Source organism: Callionymus lyra, chromosome 17, assembly GCF_982586985.1.
Source record: "Callionymus lyra chromosome 17, fCalLyr1.hap1.1, whole genome shotgun sequence".
Lineage (NCBI taxonomy): Eukaryota > Metazoa > Chordata > Actinopteri > Syngnathiformes > Callionymidae > Callionymus > Callionymus lyra.
In genome coordinates, this window is record NC_141834.1 from 13,726,990 (window position 1) to 13,742,764 (window position 15,775).

General features: G+C 37.5%; 3 protein-coding genes across 3 annotated transcripts in view; 2 read left to right on the forward strand and 1 right to left on the reverse strand.

The window, feature by feature from the left end:
- itga10 (integrin, alpha 10) overlaps window positions 1-15,775 on the reverse strand; it is a 370,978-nt gene that overhangs the window by 302,416 nt on the left and 52,787 nt on the right. The window lies entirely within an intron of this gene.
- Window positions 5,343-6,866, forward strand: LOC148062583 (complexin-4-like). Its single transcript, XM_087812494.1, has 3 exons — window positions 5,343-5,588; window positions 5,651-5,734; window positions 6,642-6,866. Exons 1-3 carry the CDS (start codon window positions 5,343-5,345, stop codon window positions 6,864-6,866), a joined length of 555 nt encoding a protein of 184 aa, XP_087668620.1.
- cyp11c1 (cytochrome P450, family 11, subfamily C, polypeptide 1) lies at window positions 7,457-15,731 on the forward strand. The gene is made up of 10 exons (XM_087812493.1): window positions 7,457-7,565; window positions 7,837-8,221; window positions 9,038-9,193; window positions 10,492-10,706; window positions 12,194-12,397; window positions 12,468-12,631; window positions 12,696-12,862; window positions 14,064-14,142; window positions 14,205-14,426; window positions 15,547-15,731. Exons 2-10 carry the CDS (start codon window positions 7,956-7,958, stop codon window positions 15,655-15,657), a joined length of 1,584 nt encoding a protein of 527 aa, XP_087668619.1. The 5' UTR covers window positions 7,457-7,565; window positions 7,837-7,955; the 3' UTR covers window positions 15,658-15,731.

A 15,775-nucleotide genomic window follows, 5' to 3' on the forward strand; every position in this document is an offset into this window, starting at 1 on the left:
TTTTAAATATCACACGTCTAAAGTAGACATCTTGACAACGACTAGGGGTGTGTATTGGCAAAATGATTCCCTACACATACAGGGGCAACTATACCATATATTGTAATACTGTAGTACAAGGATATATTTGTAGTATTGTTGAGTACTTGACTCTGGTGTTGCAGTATTTACAGACCACATGACTCTTGATGAAGTCGTAACTACTTTCATTTGTTTTCAAACCAAAATAGCTTTAAAAGCTGCTGGAGTCCACGAGTATCCTCTTGTCCTCAGTATAGCGGCCGGATGTTTATTTGCAACACAAAAAGACAGTGAATATTTGCATCTTCTTCTTCTTGTAAATAGAAAAAAATCATACTATTTTATGTAACACACGTTTAAAATATATACATACTGAAATATAAACCATAAAATAACTCGGATAATAAAGATTTTAAAGCCAAAAAAAGTTAAAACAGTGTTGTTGAATATTGAACAAAATAAAATTGTGTAAAAAAGGGATGAAAAAGTAATTTATTTTGCTAAATAATCTTTAAATGTGTATATATAAACTTATAAAAAAAACATTAACATAAGATCAGTAGAGAAAAAAAAGTATTAGCATTAAAATGCTAACATGCTCATATAAGATATTTAAAAACGAAGGATAACTTTTATAATCCTTCTATATTAATCACATGACTCTTGACGAAGTCGTAACTGCTTTCATTTGTTTTGAAACCAAAATATGACCAAACATCAGCTTTAAAAGATGCTGGAGTCACTGTATCCTCTCGTCCTCAGTCATCAATTGAATTATTTAGGAATGGTAATTACAACACAAAATTTACTAAAAATCCTATAAATATTTGCAAGAAAAACACCAAAATATTAAGGAGTAATATTTTTTTTATTCATTTAATTAATTGTTTTACTGGTGCTGTCGTTCCTAAACCCACCTGTGTGTGTGTGTGCGTGTGCGTGATATAAGTGACACGTGTGCGTCACATGTCCTCGTCAAATAGATTCTCTCATGCCGGCGTTTATCGTCCAAAAAAATCCTCTCCAGGTCACGACCCCCGTCTTAGTGAGTCAGCAGCAGCAGCTCATTACAGGTGTTCCTGCTCTCGTGGCGAGGGAAGCGTTTAAGCGCCGAGGCGTCGGCGAGCGTCGCGTGTCACGTGTCACGTGTTGACACTGATCCACACGGAAGCTCTTAAGAGGCTCTTTGAGCTCGAGCTGCAACAACATCAGCAGCAGGAAGATGCATTTTTAAACAAACTATCATCATTTTCATCAAATAGAGAGAGAAAAATGTTTTGTGATTTATTTACACTGTGATTAAATCATATTTTGTATTTGATTTTATACAATGATCAAAATATAATAATATAGAGGACAATTGTTGTTTTGTTTAATCTAAAATGAATTGGTTATAAACAAATCTATAATATATGTTGGTGCATTATAGATGTTTTTGAAAAAATATTTAATTTTTAAAGTTAAAGAAAGAAAATGTGTTAAAAAAAAAAGTATGGAAATTGTAATAATTCAAAAGTAAAATAATTGTTTAATTGTTAAATTGTTAAATTAAATTTCAATGATAATACATTTTTTTTTTTTTTATAAATACCAATTTATCCAGAAAGAAAAATCCATTTATTCGACTAACCTGTTTTATAATTCTGATCCTGCGTAGAAACCTCCTCACGCGGATTTAAAGTTTGACTCTGACTCATCGCCAAATGTGGCAACAATTTAAAATAAAATATATTAGTCGACTAATACTTCACACTCCCAAAATAGTCTTGTTGACGCACACACACACTTCACGGCTCAGCTCTGCAAGAACGACGTAAGAATACAAATCAGTAGATAAATGTTTTTCCAATATTGACAGAACTTCTCCAGTGTTTGTTCTCTTCAAGTCGCCAGAAAACAAACACTTCAAAGGAACACAAGTGATGCACAATAGTTTATTTTAAGTATTATTTTGTCTGTTAAATACAGTTCATTAGACGAAGGAATCATTTGTTTGTCATTAAGAAGACGCAACTAAATATAGCTATAAAGTTTAAACGTGGGGTAGATAATGTTCAAAGTGATGTGATGAAGTTGTATTTTGCACTAACTCTAACCATTTTCAACATCAGATGATGTTAATAATCGGTTGTTTTTTTTAAGGTGTTTGTGATTAATATTATTTAAGGGGTTGAATTAGCTGCCTTGACTAGGAAAACAAAGATAAGTAGGTTTTACTTAAAGGTCTGTGGTTACCTTTACCAGGTCTTGTTCTAGAGTGAGGGAAGAGTTTGATCTGAGGTAAAGATGGATTCTTATGAAATTCATTTAGTGTTTAGTGTGTGTTAGAAAGGGACAACGGAGATGAACGGCATTGCAGTTACACTACTCTGACAATGGGGGGAGCCAGAAACAATGTTTTCGATCCTGCATATTTGCGGCTTTAACAAGAGCTAAATTATCCAGAAGGTCAAATAAATAAAAGGCAGAAATGTTAACCTTGGACCAAAGAAAAATTAAAGCCTCTTGCTTCAGAGGACTGACACAAAAAGTACAATTTAAAAAATAAAATAAAAAAAAAAAAAAAAACTTTTCTTGCTTTGAAACGATTGATTTCTGAAGAGGCTAGTCATAGCCTCGCAAAAGAGAATAGTTATAATAATCATACAATCATAATTATGTCTACAAATCATGACAAATGTACCTTGAGAAGGTATCAGGTAGCATTAGCAAAGCATTATGGGAAAGCTTAGCAAAAACCCAAAGCTAAAAACGAAAATTTGAAACTTGTTTTTTCAAAAATGACACAAAAGAGGAGCTTATCGTGTTTTTACATTGCCAAGGTTTTTTGAATTCCAACGTGAAACCTTCATAATATTCAGGGTCCCCGACGTCTCTTAATATATTTTCTTTGTAATCTGAACTTTGACCTTTAGATTTCCTTGTTTCAAGAATCTCACTCGGTGATAAGTAGGATGAACGTGTATCAGTGTCTTCAGAATATTGAATGGTTGAATTTAACATTTTAAATGCTGACACTTTTTTTTTTATTTAGATTTAAATTAAATTATTACTTTTCAAAAGAGTAGGAGCAACTTGATTATAGTTTGAACAAATCATTATTATACCAACGTTTTTATATTGAATTTAAGAATAAAAAAAAAGTTATATTGATTTTTTAGATTTGTTTTAATGTTAAGAATTAGAATATTATAATAAATTTGTGAAAAAAAAGTTATTTTTTTTACAATTATTTTATACAATTATAAAATTAAATTATTAAAAAACTAATCTTCATTTTAAATTAACGACAACATTTTCAATGAAAAAAACCAACAAAGTTTTAACTTTTTAAATGTTAAACTTAACCATTTAATATTCTGATAAAACTGATCGACTTCCATAGGGTCGGTCTTTCAGGAGATAACGTTGCTATCCATAAATAATCTCATTCATTTCACACGTCTCTGCTCCGCCGTTTTCATTTCCTGTCCCGTCGTGACCTCCCAATGGTTCCTATGATAACGTGTCCAACAATCTGACGGAGGAAGTCCAGCGTATCTGCAGGGTCACCTGCCTGGAGAGATAATGCAGCTCTGCAGGAGAACAAAGGATGAAGACTATAAGCCGGCGAGCGTCTCACAGACTTCAGAAACACGTGAGTCATCCACAGCAGGTTCTGGACTAACAAGATTCCCCTCATTAAGACGGTTAAGTGATAATCCGAGCGTCGCAGCAGCCGAGCAGAGACGCCGCAGACGAAGACACGAGCCTCGGAGGAAGCTTCGGGACGACGAAACGACGACTTCCTGCGGAGGAACCGAGGGTTTTCTGCCGGAGGAGAGACGGTCTGGCGGCGCTGGAGGCCATCTGGAGCTTCAGGAGGGTTTGTGCTGAGAGTCTGCGGCCGACCGTGACCACCTGCATGGGTGAGAATAATCCACTGACTCATGTTGTCCGAAGGCCTAAAAATAACACTCGAACTGAACCGAAGAGAAATATCAATGAGTTGTCGAAAAGTCAACTGAGATTGGAGCAGAAAACTTAATAGAACCAGACTTAACTAGTGATTCTTCTCATATATATTTGTAACCAGATGACGGGTCGAGTCAAAAAATTACACTTTTGATTTACAAAGTCTGTTGATTTTATCGAGGTTGACCCTTGCATGTACTAAATACTTTTATTTAAAACTTTTATTTTTTATTTTTACGTCTCTTTTTAAAATTCATGCAGTAAATATATGGGATATGTAATTATATTGATTGATAAACCAAAGTTAAGAGACACTTTGACAGCACAAACCTCCCCCAAGGAGATCATTTCATGTGACTTTATAAAAACAAAACAATCTAATCGGTAAACCGACTTAATAATTCAAGGACTGAAACTTTACCCTTAAAATCACCATCAATAGCTGGTTCTATCGCTTCACTGATGTTAGCTAGCAACACTTAAACAATGTCCTATTAACAACTTTTTTACATGGTGTTACATGGACGTTTAACAAGTTTAAAAATTATTTTTAACTTGGAAAAACCACACAAGAGTTCCTTTAGAACCTCAGTCAAATGTTGAAACAAGTGTATTATATAATATTATATATAATTGTGTTATATCATTATTTTCATAAGACGATTATTTTCCAACTTTGCTTAAAGATAAAAACTCATTCAGTTCTTTCAGCTGGCAGTTATTATACCAACAGGTTTATATTGAATTTAAAAAGCAACAAATAAATACATATTTTATTATTGTTATTAATTAAACCTTAAAAAGTGAACAATTTGTTTTTTACACATAGATTTTAATATTCTAATTCCAATAAAAGAAAAAGAAAAGTTCTTAGTGTAATATTATTTATTTTGTAGCCTTTTAAATTCAATAGAAAAATGTAACCTTGGTTGGATAAAAGTTGGATTCACAAAAAGAAAAATAGATGAAAATAAACAACGACAATTCAGTAAAAAAGAAAAAAGGTCAAAACTTTAACATTTCAACCGTTCAGTATTTGTAGTGATGAACTGCTACAAGGACATCAAATTGTAATATAAAATGTTTTAAATCCTATAAAACCTTGAGTTAGCTTTTGAAACATTTTAGTATTTAAGTTTTTATTTAAATGACATTTTCCTGTTCTTTCTTACACTGACTCAGTTCATTGACAAAGAACTTGATGAGTCAGCAAGTTAGTCGAAACGATCCTCCACGTGTCCAGACGATCATCATAAACATGATTGACACATGAGTGTCTTGAGTCTCATCCGACCTTCATCCCTCGCAGGTCCCGCTCCGACGGTGCCGGACTGACCAGTGATCCCCAACAAGTGAAGAAGGTCGTCATGGAGTCCGTGGTGCGACTGAAGAGGTCCCTGAGGACGCCCGTCCGGAGGCTGACCAGCTGTGTGAGCGGGGTCAAGGACCGGAGACTCTGCGCCAAAGGCAGGTCCAGGAGCGGCCGGGGGGTCCGAGGAAGAGGAGGAGGAGGGTGCAACAGGTTGAGGAAGAGCCCGCCTCCTCGGGCGGCGTACGCCAGAGACGCCGCCATCGCTCGCTCCTACCAGGTGGACCTGGAGAAGGAGAGGCGAGTAGAGGACGATCATAATGCATGAGTCAGCGGTTTCATGCTTGTTCCTCCGGCGACAGGAAGCAGAGAGAAGCCACCAACGCTCAGAAGAACGCCGAGAGAGCCGCCATGAGGGATCACTTCAGGAGAAAATATAATCTCTCCGAGGTGTGTAGTTCAGATCAATCGTAATCACAAGGATTACTGTGCACTTTTTCCTGAAAGTTGTCAAGTCATGGTAAACACAAAATACACTTTTTACCTGCTTGTCATATATATTCAGGGTCAACGATACAATATATTGTGATACTGTAGTAACAAGTATATATTTGTAGTATTGTCGAGTACTTGACTCTGGTTTTGCAGAATTTACAAATTTTAGTTGTAACTAATTTCATTTGTTTTCAAACCAAAATATGTCCAAACATTAGCTTTAAAAGCTGCTGGAGTCCACGAGTATCCTCTCGTCCTCAGTCATTGCCATCTAGCGGTCGGATCTGTATTTGCAACACAAAAATGCAGTGAAAATTTGCATCTTCTTCTTCATGTAAATAGAAGAAATCGTATTATTTGAGTCAACACGTTTTACTGAAATATAAACCATAAAATAACTGAGATTAATTAAGATTTTAAATCACAAAAAAAGGTAAAACAGTGTTGTTAAAAAGTGTGACAGTGTAAAAAAGGCATTGAAAATAATGAATGTTTTATTTAGCTAAATAAGCTTTATATATATATATACATATATATATATATGAACTTATAAACAAACATTAGCATAACATCAGTAGAGAAAATAATGTTTATTTAAAAAAAAAGTATTAGCATTAAAATGCTAACATGCTCATATAAGACATTTAAAAACGAAGGATAACTTGTATAATCCTTCTATATTAATCATATTATAAATATAATAATAAAATCATTTTAAATCTAAGTATTTTTTTACTTTAAAACACTTTTTTACTCTTATAAGTGCATTTTTCTTTTTTAATTTCCTATCATTTGTCAATTTGTCCATGTTAGTATCGTTAAAGCTAAGCTAATGCTTCGCCATTTTGTCCTCCCGCCGCAGAACAACAAGGACAACAACCACCTGAGGTCCGTCGGAGGAAAAGTTTCTCTCCCCCGCGAGCTGACGAGGATCATTCGCCCGCAAACCAAAGCCAAGGACGACGGCTTCAACCTGCTGACGGCTTTCCAAGGCCTCGGCCTCGGCGGCGCCGCGTTGAGCGGAAACAAAAAAAGACGTGGATCGACTCCGACGCCGGCCGCCGCTCACGCGTGTAAAGTCATGTGACTTTGAATCGAACTCTTTAACCTTTGAGAGCATTTTGTCGAACCAAAGTGGCAACAACACTGTTATAAGCTAGCAACGACACGCATATCATAGCTAGCATACGTAGCTCCAAATGCTAATAGCGAGACAACCATCTTGTCCAGTCGCCAACAACATTCTCAGAACAGAAAAGTTCCAACGAATCGATGCCTTTTACGTGTTAATAAATAGCGTCCTAGCTTTGAAGCTAATAATACACTTTACAGCACTTTGCTAGCTTTTTGTTTGAACGCGTAGTTAGCATTACCGTTTGTTTGGACATTTGTTTATGAGTTCATTTGTTTAAAAGTGTGAGAAAGAAAAGAATGTTTTCAAATACATTTTCATTTTAATAGAATGTAGCAAATAATGAACGATGCTAATGCTAAGCTTGTAAAGCTTTAGCATGTTACTCAGGAAACAAACTGCAAGTGTAAACTTGAAATCAACCTAAAAATAAGCTTTATACTATAATGATGTCATTGTAAGTAAGTAAAGGTTATTTGTAAAGAGCCTTCCTAGACCCCGGGTCACAAAGCGCTTTAATGTTATTTCTGGGTGTAGTATTTTAATTTATGTCACAGTTGTGTTCATTTGTGGAGCTACTTTGTTTTGAATTAGCTGACGCAAGATCAAGTCGGATCTTGTTCACAAGTGAGGGACCTCAGGGAGACACAAACAGTGTGTATATTTTGTTGTATATGAACGCGTTTGATTCATATTTGTAAATAATATTCGAGACAAATGATGAGTGTGTAAAAAATGTATTGCATCGTCTTTTTTAAAGAGATCGTTAGAAAATAGGATTTTATTAAAACTTTTTCTTCTGCCGACTCGACTCTCTCCGTGACCTTTCTTTTGTGTATTCAGCGGTGTGTGTCCGAAACCGTGTTGTGTTTCTCTTGACCTCCGACCCTTCCGATCCATTAATCATCTCATATCTGTTCATCAGAGCGGAAGAACGCATTCAAGGATTTTCAGGGAGAAGGAGAGAAGCCGACAAGACAAAGATGACCAGAACCTCACAGTGAGTTCGTGGAGAACCATATTTTTTTTTTCCCGGGAGGTACGATGAGGAGGATGTGTGCGAGAGGAACGAGCAGGAACCTGCTTCGTGGACCACGGACGGGTCCGAGCCTGGTCCGGGACAGTAGCGCACAGGTGTGTCCGGAGGCGAGGAGGACGAGCGTGGATGGAGGTGTGAGGAGCTTCGAGGAGATCCCTCACACCGGGAGGAGCGGCTGGATAAACCTGGTGAAGTTCTGGAAGGAGGATCGCTTTCGGTTCCTGCACAAGCACATGGAGAGAACCTTCAGATCCCTCGGACCCATCTACAGGTACGACGGTCACCACAACTTCTACTGATGCCGTCTCAACTGTTGTATGTTTAGTACTTTTGATGTAATTTAAGAACAGAAATTGGATGTTCATCTTCTCAATAATCGTCCAAAGTTGTCGGTCACATTTCCAGAAACCAGAAGAAAAATCATAAACGCTTTTCAAACTGAAGGTAAAATGTCTTCAAAAGTCCATTTTTCAATTTCTTTAATCTTTTTTGTAAGTAAGTAAGTCATTTTTATTTGTATAGCGCTTTTCCAGACCAGGGTCACAAAGCGCTTAAACAATCAAAAGAATATTCAATAAAGTATATACTTTAAAGGGCAAGATAAAACTGATTGTGTACTTGTAATTCTTTCCTGGGTTTCCTCTGTGCACTCCGGTTTCCTCCCACAGTCAAAAACTGTCCGTACGTGTCTGAATGATCACTGCCTCGTACTCTATCTAGCTGGGATAAGATGAGATAAGATTTCCTTAATCAGCCGGCGCGATAAATAAACTTAATAAAAGTCAAATACAATAGAAACGAAGAAGAACACACTTGGAAACAATTTGTTTTAAGAATGAAAAACATGTTTATTCACAAGTTTTAAATCATATTTACACTAAGGATCAGGAAGGACAAGCAATATTTCTAAAATAAAAGAAACAAGTTTATAAAATCAGGAAACATCTATTGCTAGTGTTGGAAACACAATACAGGAACTTGTTGTGGTGGTATTACAGTATATAAAAATGAAATAATAGACGTTAAATAAAAAGAGATGAATGAAATAAGATACAATAAAGTTTTTCATGTGAATGTATTTTTTAAGGGAACACATCGGCAGCCAGAGCAGCGTGAACATCATGATGCCGGCTGACATCAGCGAGCTGTATCGCTCCGAGGGTCTTCACCCACAGAGGATGACCCTGCAGCCCTGGGCCACCCACCGGGAGATCCGCCAGCACAGCAAAGGGGTTTTTCTCAAGTCAGTGACACTTCTTTGTCTGTTTTTATATTCGGTTCTATCCCCACTAGCAGCAACAAGCTAGCAACAATACACATATCATAGCTAGCATACGTTGCTATGAATGCTAACAGCAAAAGTCTATAAAACAAAGATAATAGTAGATAACTTGTATTTATGTTTGTTTTATGTATTATTAAACAGTTGTAAACAGCATTTAGAGAACACAGAAGTAAAATAAACATATGACGGATAGGAAGCTAGCTTCGAAGCTAATGCTACAGAAACACTTCCTTGCTAGCTTGTTATTTTAGCAAGAAGATAGCATATTGATAGATTCGATATTTCTGAGTTTATTAGTTTAGAAATAAGAATGAAAAATGTAGAAGAAGTTTAAGAATGTGTTTAAAATGTTTGACTTAATAAAGAAAGTCTAATGTAAGTAAGTAAGTAAGTAATTTGTATTTATTTAGCTCTTTTTCTCAATAACAACACAATCCACTGTAAGATTAATTACAATATTTTAGCTGTAAATGCAGAAAGTAAAGGCAAACAAGTGGAATGAAATGTATATTATTTTAATATACAAGAAAGAAATTAGATTTAGAATTAGTTGTTTTGAATAAGAGCCACATTTTTTTTTTATACTGTGCAAATATATTCAGTTACAGTTTAAAACGCAGCTATGATTTAAGAATCCCTTCTTTACGCGCTTTATCATTTATTTATTTGATTTAAGCTAATTTGTGCGTTGTATAATTATGTACTGAGCCACAATAAGATGTCCTATAAAATGAATATGATTTTGAAAATAAAATGGAAAATAAACATTAATATTCAGTCCAATTATTTCCAGAGGCAGCAATGATTTGATTTATTTGTGTCAATGCAACTGTGCTCATGGATGAGCATTTAAAAGGATCCAGTTGGTTGTGCACTGACAATCAAGTTCATTTCTAATTAATCGTATCTAAAAATGTATTTTAATTCTTGTGACACAGTGTTTATTTATTGATTTCATCTTCTCTGCACTAAAATAAACATCTATCAAAATTCCCATTCATATGTCACTTAACATTCCAGGTACGATCCGATTCACTCCATTAAAAAGCTCAGTCAGGAATCTATTTTTAAGGCTGTCGAGCTCATTCTGATGCCGACGACGCTTCTTTGAATGCAGGAGATTGTAACCAGGCAACGCGTGCTCCTCTCCTCCGTCTGAGTGCGTCAGACTCTTTGTCAGAATGACCCTTTTTTTCTTTCTCCGATATTCCCATGAGCGTGCTCGGGGTCATTTGTCACGAACATAATCTGTCCAGGAACGGCGAGGAGTGGCGAGCCGACCGCCTCCTGCTCAACAGGGAGGTGATGATGAGTTCGGCGGTCAAGCGCTTCCTCCCTCACCTGGACGAGGTGGCCAGAGACTTCTGCGGAATGTTGCGGGCCAGAGTGGAGCGAGAAGGACGAGGCGAGAAGAGCCGACGCTCCCTCACCATCGACCCCAGTCCTGACCTTTTCCGCTTCGCCCTGGAAGGTCAGAGAACATCAGGAACGTCATCATAATTAAGAGAGTGTGGATCTGAGGAAGGTCAAAGCGCACCTGCTGGGGTCACCTTCGTGTCTTAATGTTTGGGTTACAGTAAACATGAAGGAATGTGCAGGTCAAGGACGAGCAGGAGGCTTTTAAAAATAGAGCCGATGAAAGCCGTCCTCCTTCAGGTTGGCTGCTTTCACGATTGTCGCCACTCACGAGTGTGAATTCCTGAGTGGCTTCGTGAGACGAGAGGAGGGGAGGATGGGGTTCGGGGGGGGTACTGATGACTTTGGTCATGGTTCCCTGCTCGTGAAGGACCACGGGATAAACACTCATCAGGCTTTGGGTCGAGGGGGAATAGTTGGTGCCACGATTTAAAATGACATCAGGGATCACGAGGAAGCTGTGGAGTCATGAATAATTATTTTGTTTCGGGGGCATCTGAGGAGAAGAAGCTTGTTATGAATAGAGCAGATCAACTTTGAAAATATTGAGGGAAGTCGAACAGTCTTATCAGACGATTTAAAGGTTGTATTTAACATTTTAAATGTTTATTTTAATTAATTTGTAATAGTTTTTTCAAATAATTGAATCAATAATTTCTAGTTTATCCATCCATCCATCCATCCATCCATCCATCCATCCATCCATCCATCCATCCATCCATCCATCCATCCATCCATCCATCCATCCATCCATCCATCCATCCACCTGATTTATGTTTAATTAAATAAAATGTTTTTAAAGTTCATTAAAAATTTTCTATTTCTACTAACTATTTCAGAATTAAATCATTTATTTATTCCTTAGTTTTTATTATTATAACCCTTGTGTTATCTCGGGGTGGCCCGAAAACAAATGTGTTTGAGGTATCCCTTGTTTTGCTTCAAACATCGAGAACAAGCTTCCAGAAGTACATACCTTGACCCAGAGACAACACACGGGTTAAGGCATTTTTTTCTCTTCCCTTCATTCTATTGGCTCTCTGGACTTACCTCACAGTTTGTAATGTGGCCCCTCAGGTAATACAAATGTCCAAACCCTGGTCTAGCTATTATTTTAAACAATATTTTCACAACTCAACTTGACCTGGGTGACGTGGACAACCCACGTGCCCTTGTGCTTGATGACAGAGGGTGAGGGACGGCAATTGCATTCATTTCCATTACGGAGGTACCAAAAGTAGTTTTTTGAAGCTTCCAGGGAGAGAAACACAGCAAGAGACTTCTTCTTCTTCTTCTTTTGTAAATTAACTTGCAATGCGGTCATGATGTTGAAGACCATTTTCCCCAATATTGCAATTGCAGTGCTCGACCAATGGGCGCGCCAGAAACAATTTAAAATTCTGTATCTGTGCTGTTAAGTCTTGTCCTGTGTCCTGTCTTGATGATGTTACCCTCTCTGCGCTGTCTACTCACCGTCATCATCTTCTTCATCATCATCTTCTTCATCATCATCTTCTTCATCATCATCTTCTTCATCATAAGCCGGTGGTCATGTCCTCTACGGTGAGAGGTTCGGTCTATTCTCCGCCTCCCCTTCCGTGGAGTCTCAGAAGTTCATCTGGGCCGTGGAAAGGATGTTGAAGACGACCCCGCCTCTGCTCTACCTGCCCCACCGCCTCCTCCTTAGGATCGGCGCCCCCCTCTGGACCGAACATGCCGCAGCATGGGACCACATCTTCAGCCATGGTGGGACTCGACAGAAGATCTTGTACTTGAAGTTGTTGTTAAACCTTCCGTCTGGTTCCGGTTCCCTCAGCGGAAGCGAGGATCCAAAAGGGGTACCAGCGACTGTCCACCAAGACCGGTGCTGCCGCAGACCAGTACGCTGGAGTCCTGAGCCAGCTGATGGAAAAAGGACAGTTGTCTTTGGACCGCATTAAAGCAAACATCACGGAGCTGATGGCCGGAGCTGTTGACACGGTGTGTGTTTGTGTGTGTTTGTGTGTGTTTGCTACACTCGCCCTGACCTTCATCCTGTCTCCAGACGGCGGTGCCGCTGCAGTTTGCCATGTTCGAACTGGGCCGGAACCCAGAGGTGCAGGAGAGAGTGAGGCAGCAAGTACAGGCGTCATGGGCTCAGGCGGGTGGGGACCCTCAGAAAGCCCTGCAGGGGGCCAAACTGTTGAAGGGCACGGTGAAGGAGATTCTCAGGTGACACTTCAGACTCACAGTCACGTGGCTTCTCTGCGAGTATTCTTGAAGCGAGTGATAAAAATACATTTCTGGGAGAAAGAATTCTCATTGACATCTGTGTCAAACATTGTTACACAATAAATAATATCTAAGCTATGAAGCAGATCCGTATTAACAGTCAATAAAGGTATAATACGGTGGCTTAGAAGTGCCAAACAAAATACAATTTCCTGAAAAAATGTTTAAAAACTAATTAAAAATTATAGGACTTATTTATTTGTTTCAAGGAATTTAATTTTGTTTCAGAGTATGTCAATGTGTTTCAACACATTTAAAAATATATATATATTTCACTTATTTTCTTACCGCTACTTCCAGCCCGTGTGGGACGATATTGAGGAGTTCTAGGTTCATCCTCTGGGTGTCGCTGTTTCAATGCATTGTACTGGGAACTAGGACCGCTAAGTTTAGATACTGAAATCTTTTTTCTTTTTTTTAATCACCTATTTCTTTGCATTTGGCCGAGTTTATCTAAATAAAAACACGTTTTATAAAAGAAAATTACATTTTATAATTCCAGGAGGATTCTGGGGGCGTCTATAGTAAGAAAGGGTTGACAGATTCAACTCCAAATCTACACAAAACATGTCCAAATAAACTGAAACCAACCAAACCACAGCATTTACTGAGTAAAATAGGGTTTATATTAAGACATGCCGATGCTTTTAATTGTCAATCCTATCGTGTTTTTGGACAGAAACTGGACAGACACATTATCAACCTGGCAACATCGCTTCTAAAGACACAAGACGGTTGATGTAAACAACACGTTTGCTTTATTTATAAATCCTGAAATGTCAACTATTTGTTGTGGACCTTGTTTACATTTTCACTGGCTTTTTCTTGGACATTAAGTATATAATTAATTTTACTTTTAAATGGTTGAAGTCTGCTCATATAAATAGAAAACAAAAGCTGAGATCCTTCAGTCTTTGTGTCAGATTGACGGAGGTCTCTCTTGGAGTGTCACATCGAGCCAGGCTGATGATGGAGGAGGATAAAAATAAACAAATCGTTCCTTGGATCAATAGCACGCTGGAAAAATGAACAAGCACCAAGAGACCCAACACTGTTCACCACAGAGATATCCGAGGAGACGAATCGATGTTCAGCGGTGTTCGTGCTTGAGTGAGCTGTTAATGTGGACATGTCTTGTCAGGTTGTATCCGGTGGGGATCACAGTGCAGCGTTACCCCGTCAAAGATATGGTGATCCAGAACTACAGGATTCCAGCCGGGGTGAGTCTTCCTCGCCCATGTTGTTTTGAAACATTTTAGATTTATACTGGGATCCTCCTCAGACGATGGTCCAGGCCTGTCTGTACCCGCTCGGCAGGAGTCCAGCTGTGTTCCAGGACCCACATCTGTTTGACCCGGGCCGCTGGGGGGGCAGCGGGGAGGAAGGTGAGAGAGGAAGAGGAGCAGATGGAGCAGGGTTCCGATCTCTGGCCTTCGGGTTTGGCGCCCGGCAGTGTGTCGGGAGGAGGATCGCTGAGAACGAGATGCAGCTTTTTCTCATGCATGTGAGTGACAGACGCTCCGTAATAAATGAATAATAATTAATCGTTAAAAAACAAAAGTTGACTTTTACTTTTACCACCATGTTTATTAAGATGAAACAAGATAAGATTTAGATTTATTCTTTGGGAACATTTAAGTAATTCAAGAAATAAACAAACAAAAATCAAATAGAAAAAAAATCCATTCTAATAAATATTAAAATTAAAAATATATCAACAACAATAAACAAGAATACACATGTTTACACAGCACTACATATTTTTATTTAAAAACATTTTTAATGTGGTTATATGAGAAAAACTTTAAATGTCTGTATTATTAAATTGTGTATTTAAGTTCCTTCGAAGCACAAAAGAATAAAAAAGTCAAAACATTCTGAGATAGTTTTGTTGTTTTACCTCTAGAGAAAAAAGGCTCATGCTACATGTTTGATGCTACGCTAGCATGACTTAGCTTAGCACCATTTTAGAAAGAGCTAAATAAATAAACTAAAACTGTTATGTTTCTAATAGAGTAATAACAACTGGTAGATAACATTTACTTTGTTTTCCAGGTTCAGGAGGTTTGAACTCAGTTTGACTTTAATAAAGAGAATTTAGTTATCTTGCTAACAGGCTAGCAGCTTAGCTTGAGGATTAGCATTTGCAGTATGCTATTTAATTAGCCCTTAAAATACACTTATAAACTTTATTGTTATTTACCTCCTTATTGTATTATGTTAGGCAAATATACTACACTTTATGGGAGTTAAATGCCAATTTAAAATATATAACATTATAAGATAAATAAATATTATTTTAACTAAAGAATCAAAACATTGTTTGTTGTGTTCCTGTAGGAAATCATTTAGCAAGAATATCTTTTTTCGTTTTTTAAAGACTACTACTGGAAAAGCGCTCTATAAATATAAATAACTTACTTACCTACTATATAAGTAGTAACCCTGCATTATATTAAATAGATAAGGATTTTAATTCTACATATACACAAGAATATACATATTGTTAAAACAAGACATGTTTATATATTGAGATGATATTCAAAGAAAGTATGCAGAGAATAAAAATAAATTGAAAATATTCTGATGCTCGTCACATTAATCCTATATATCTACTATTCCAGGTACTTCTGAATTTCCGTCTGGGAGTGACGTCCGGTGAAGACATCAGAACCACATACACTCTCATCCTGCAGCCAGAGACTCCGCCAAGAATCACTTTCACTAATCTCTGATTTAATCCCATATTTTAGCATCTCATCTGAGTGGATGATGAAAAACAAAATGTAATTAAAATGAAAAAATGTTATTCTCTTGGTCAAACCCTAAACTCCTCTCCATCGGGTGGCGCTT

Bases quoted from the DNA above. Each gene is read 5' to 3' on its own strand.
- LOC148062583 (XM_087812494.1), top strand. From the start codon at position 5,343: ATGGAGTCCGTGGTGCGACTGAAGAGGTCCCTGAGGACGCCCGTCCGG. The intron at 5,589-5,650 runs GTAGAGGACGAT...GGCGACAGGAAG, and splicing joins ACCTGGAGAAGGAGAGGCGA to CAGAGAGAAGCCACCAACGC. The intron at 5,735-6,641 runs GTGTGTAGTTCA...CTCCCGCCGCAG, and splicing joins GAAAATATAATCTCTCCGAG to AACAACAAGGACAACAACCA.
- cyp11c1 (XM_087812493.1), top strand. From the start codon at position 7,956: ATGAGGAGGATGTGTGCGAGAGGAACGAGCAGGAACCTGCTTCGTGGA. The intron at 12,398-12,467 runs GTGGGACTCGAC...CGGTTCCCTCAG, and splicing joins GGACCACATCTTCAGCCATG to CGGAAGCGAGGATCCAAAAG. The intron at 14,427-15,546 runs GTGAGTGACAGA...CTACTATTCCAG, and splicing joins TGCAGCTTTTTCTCATGCAT to GTACTTCTGAATTTCCGTCT.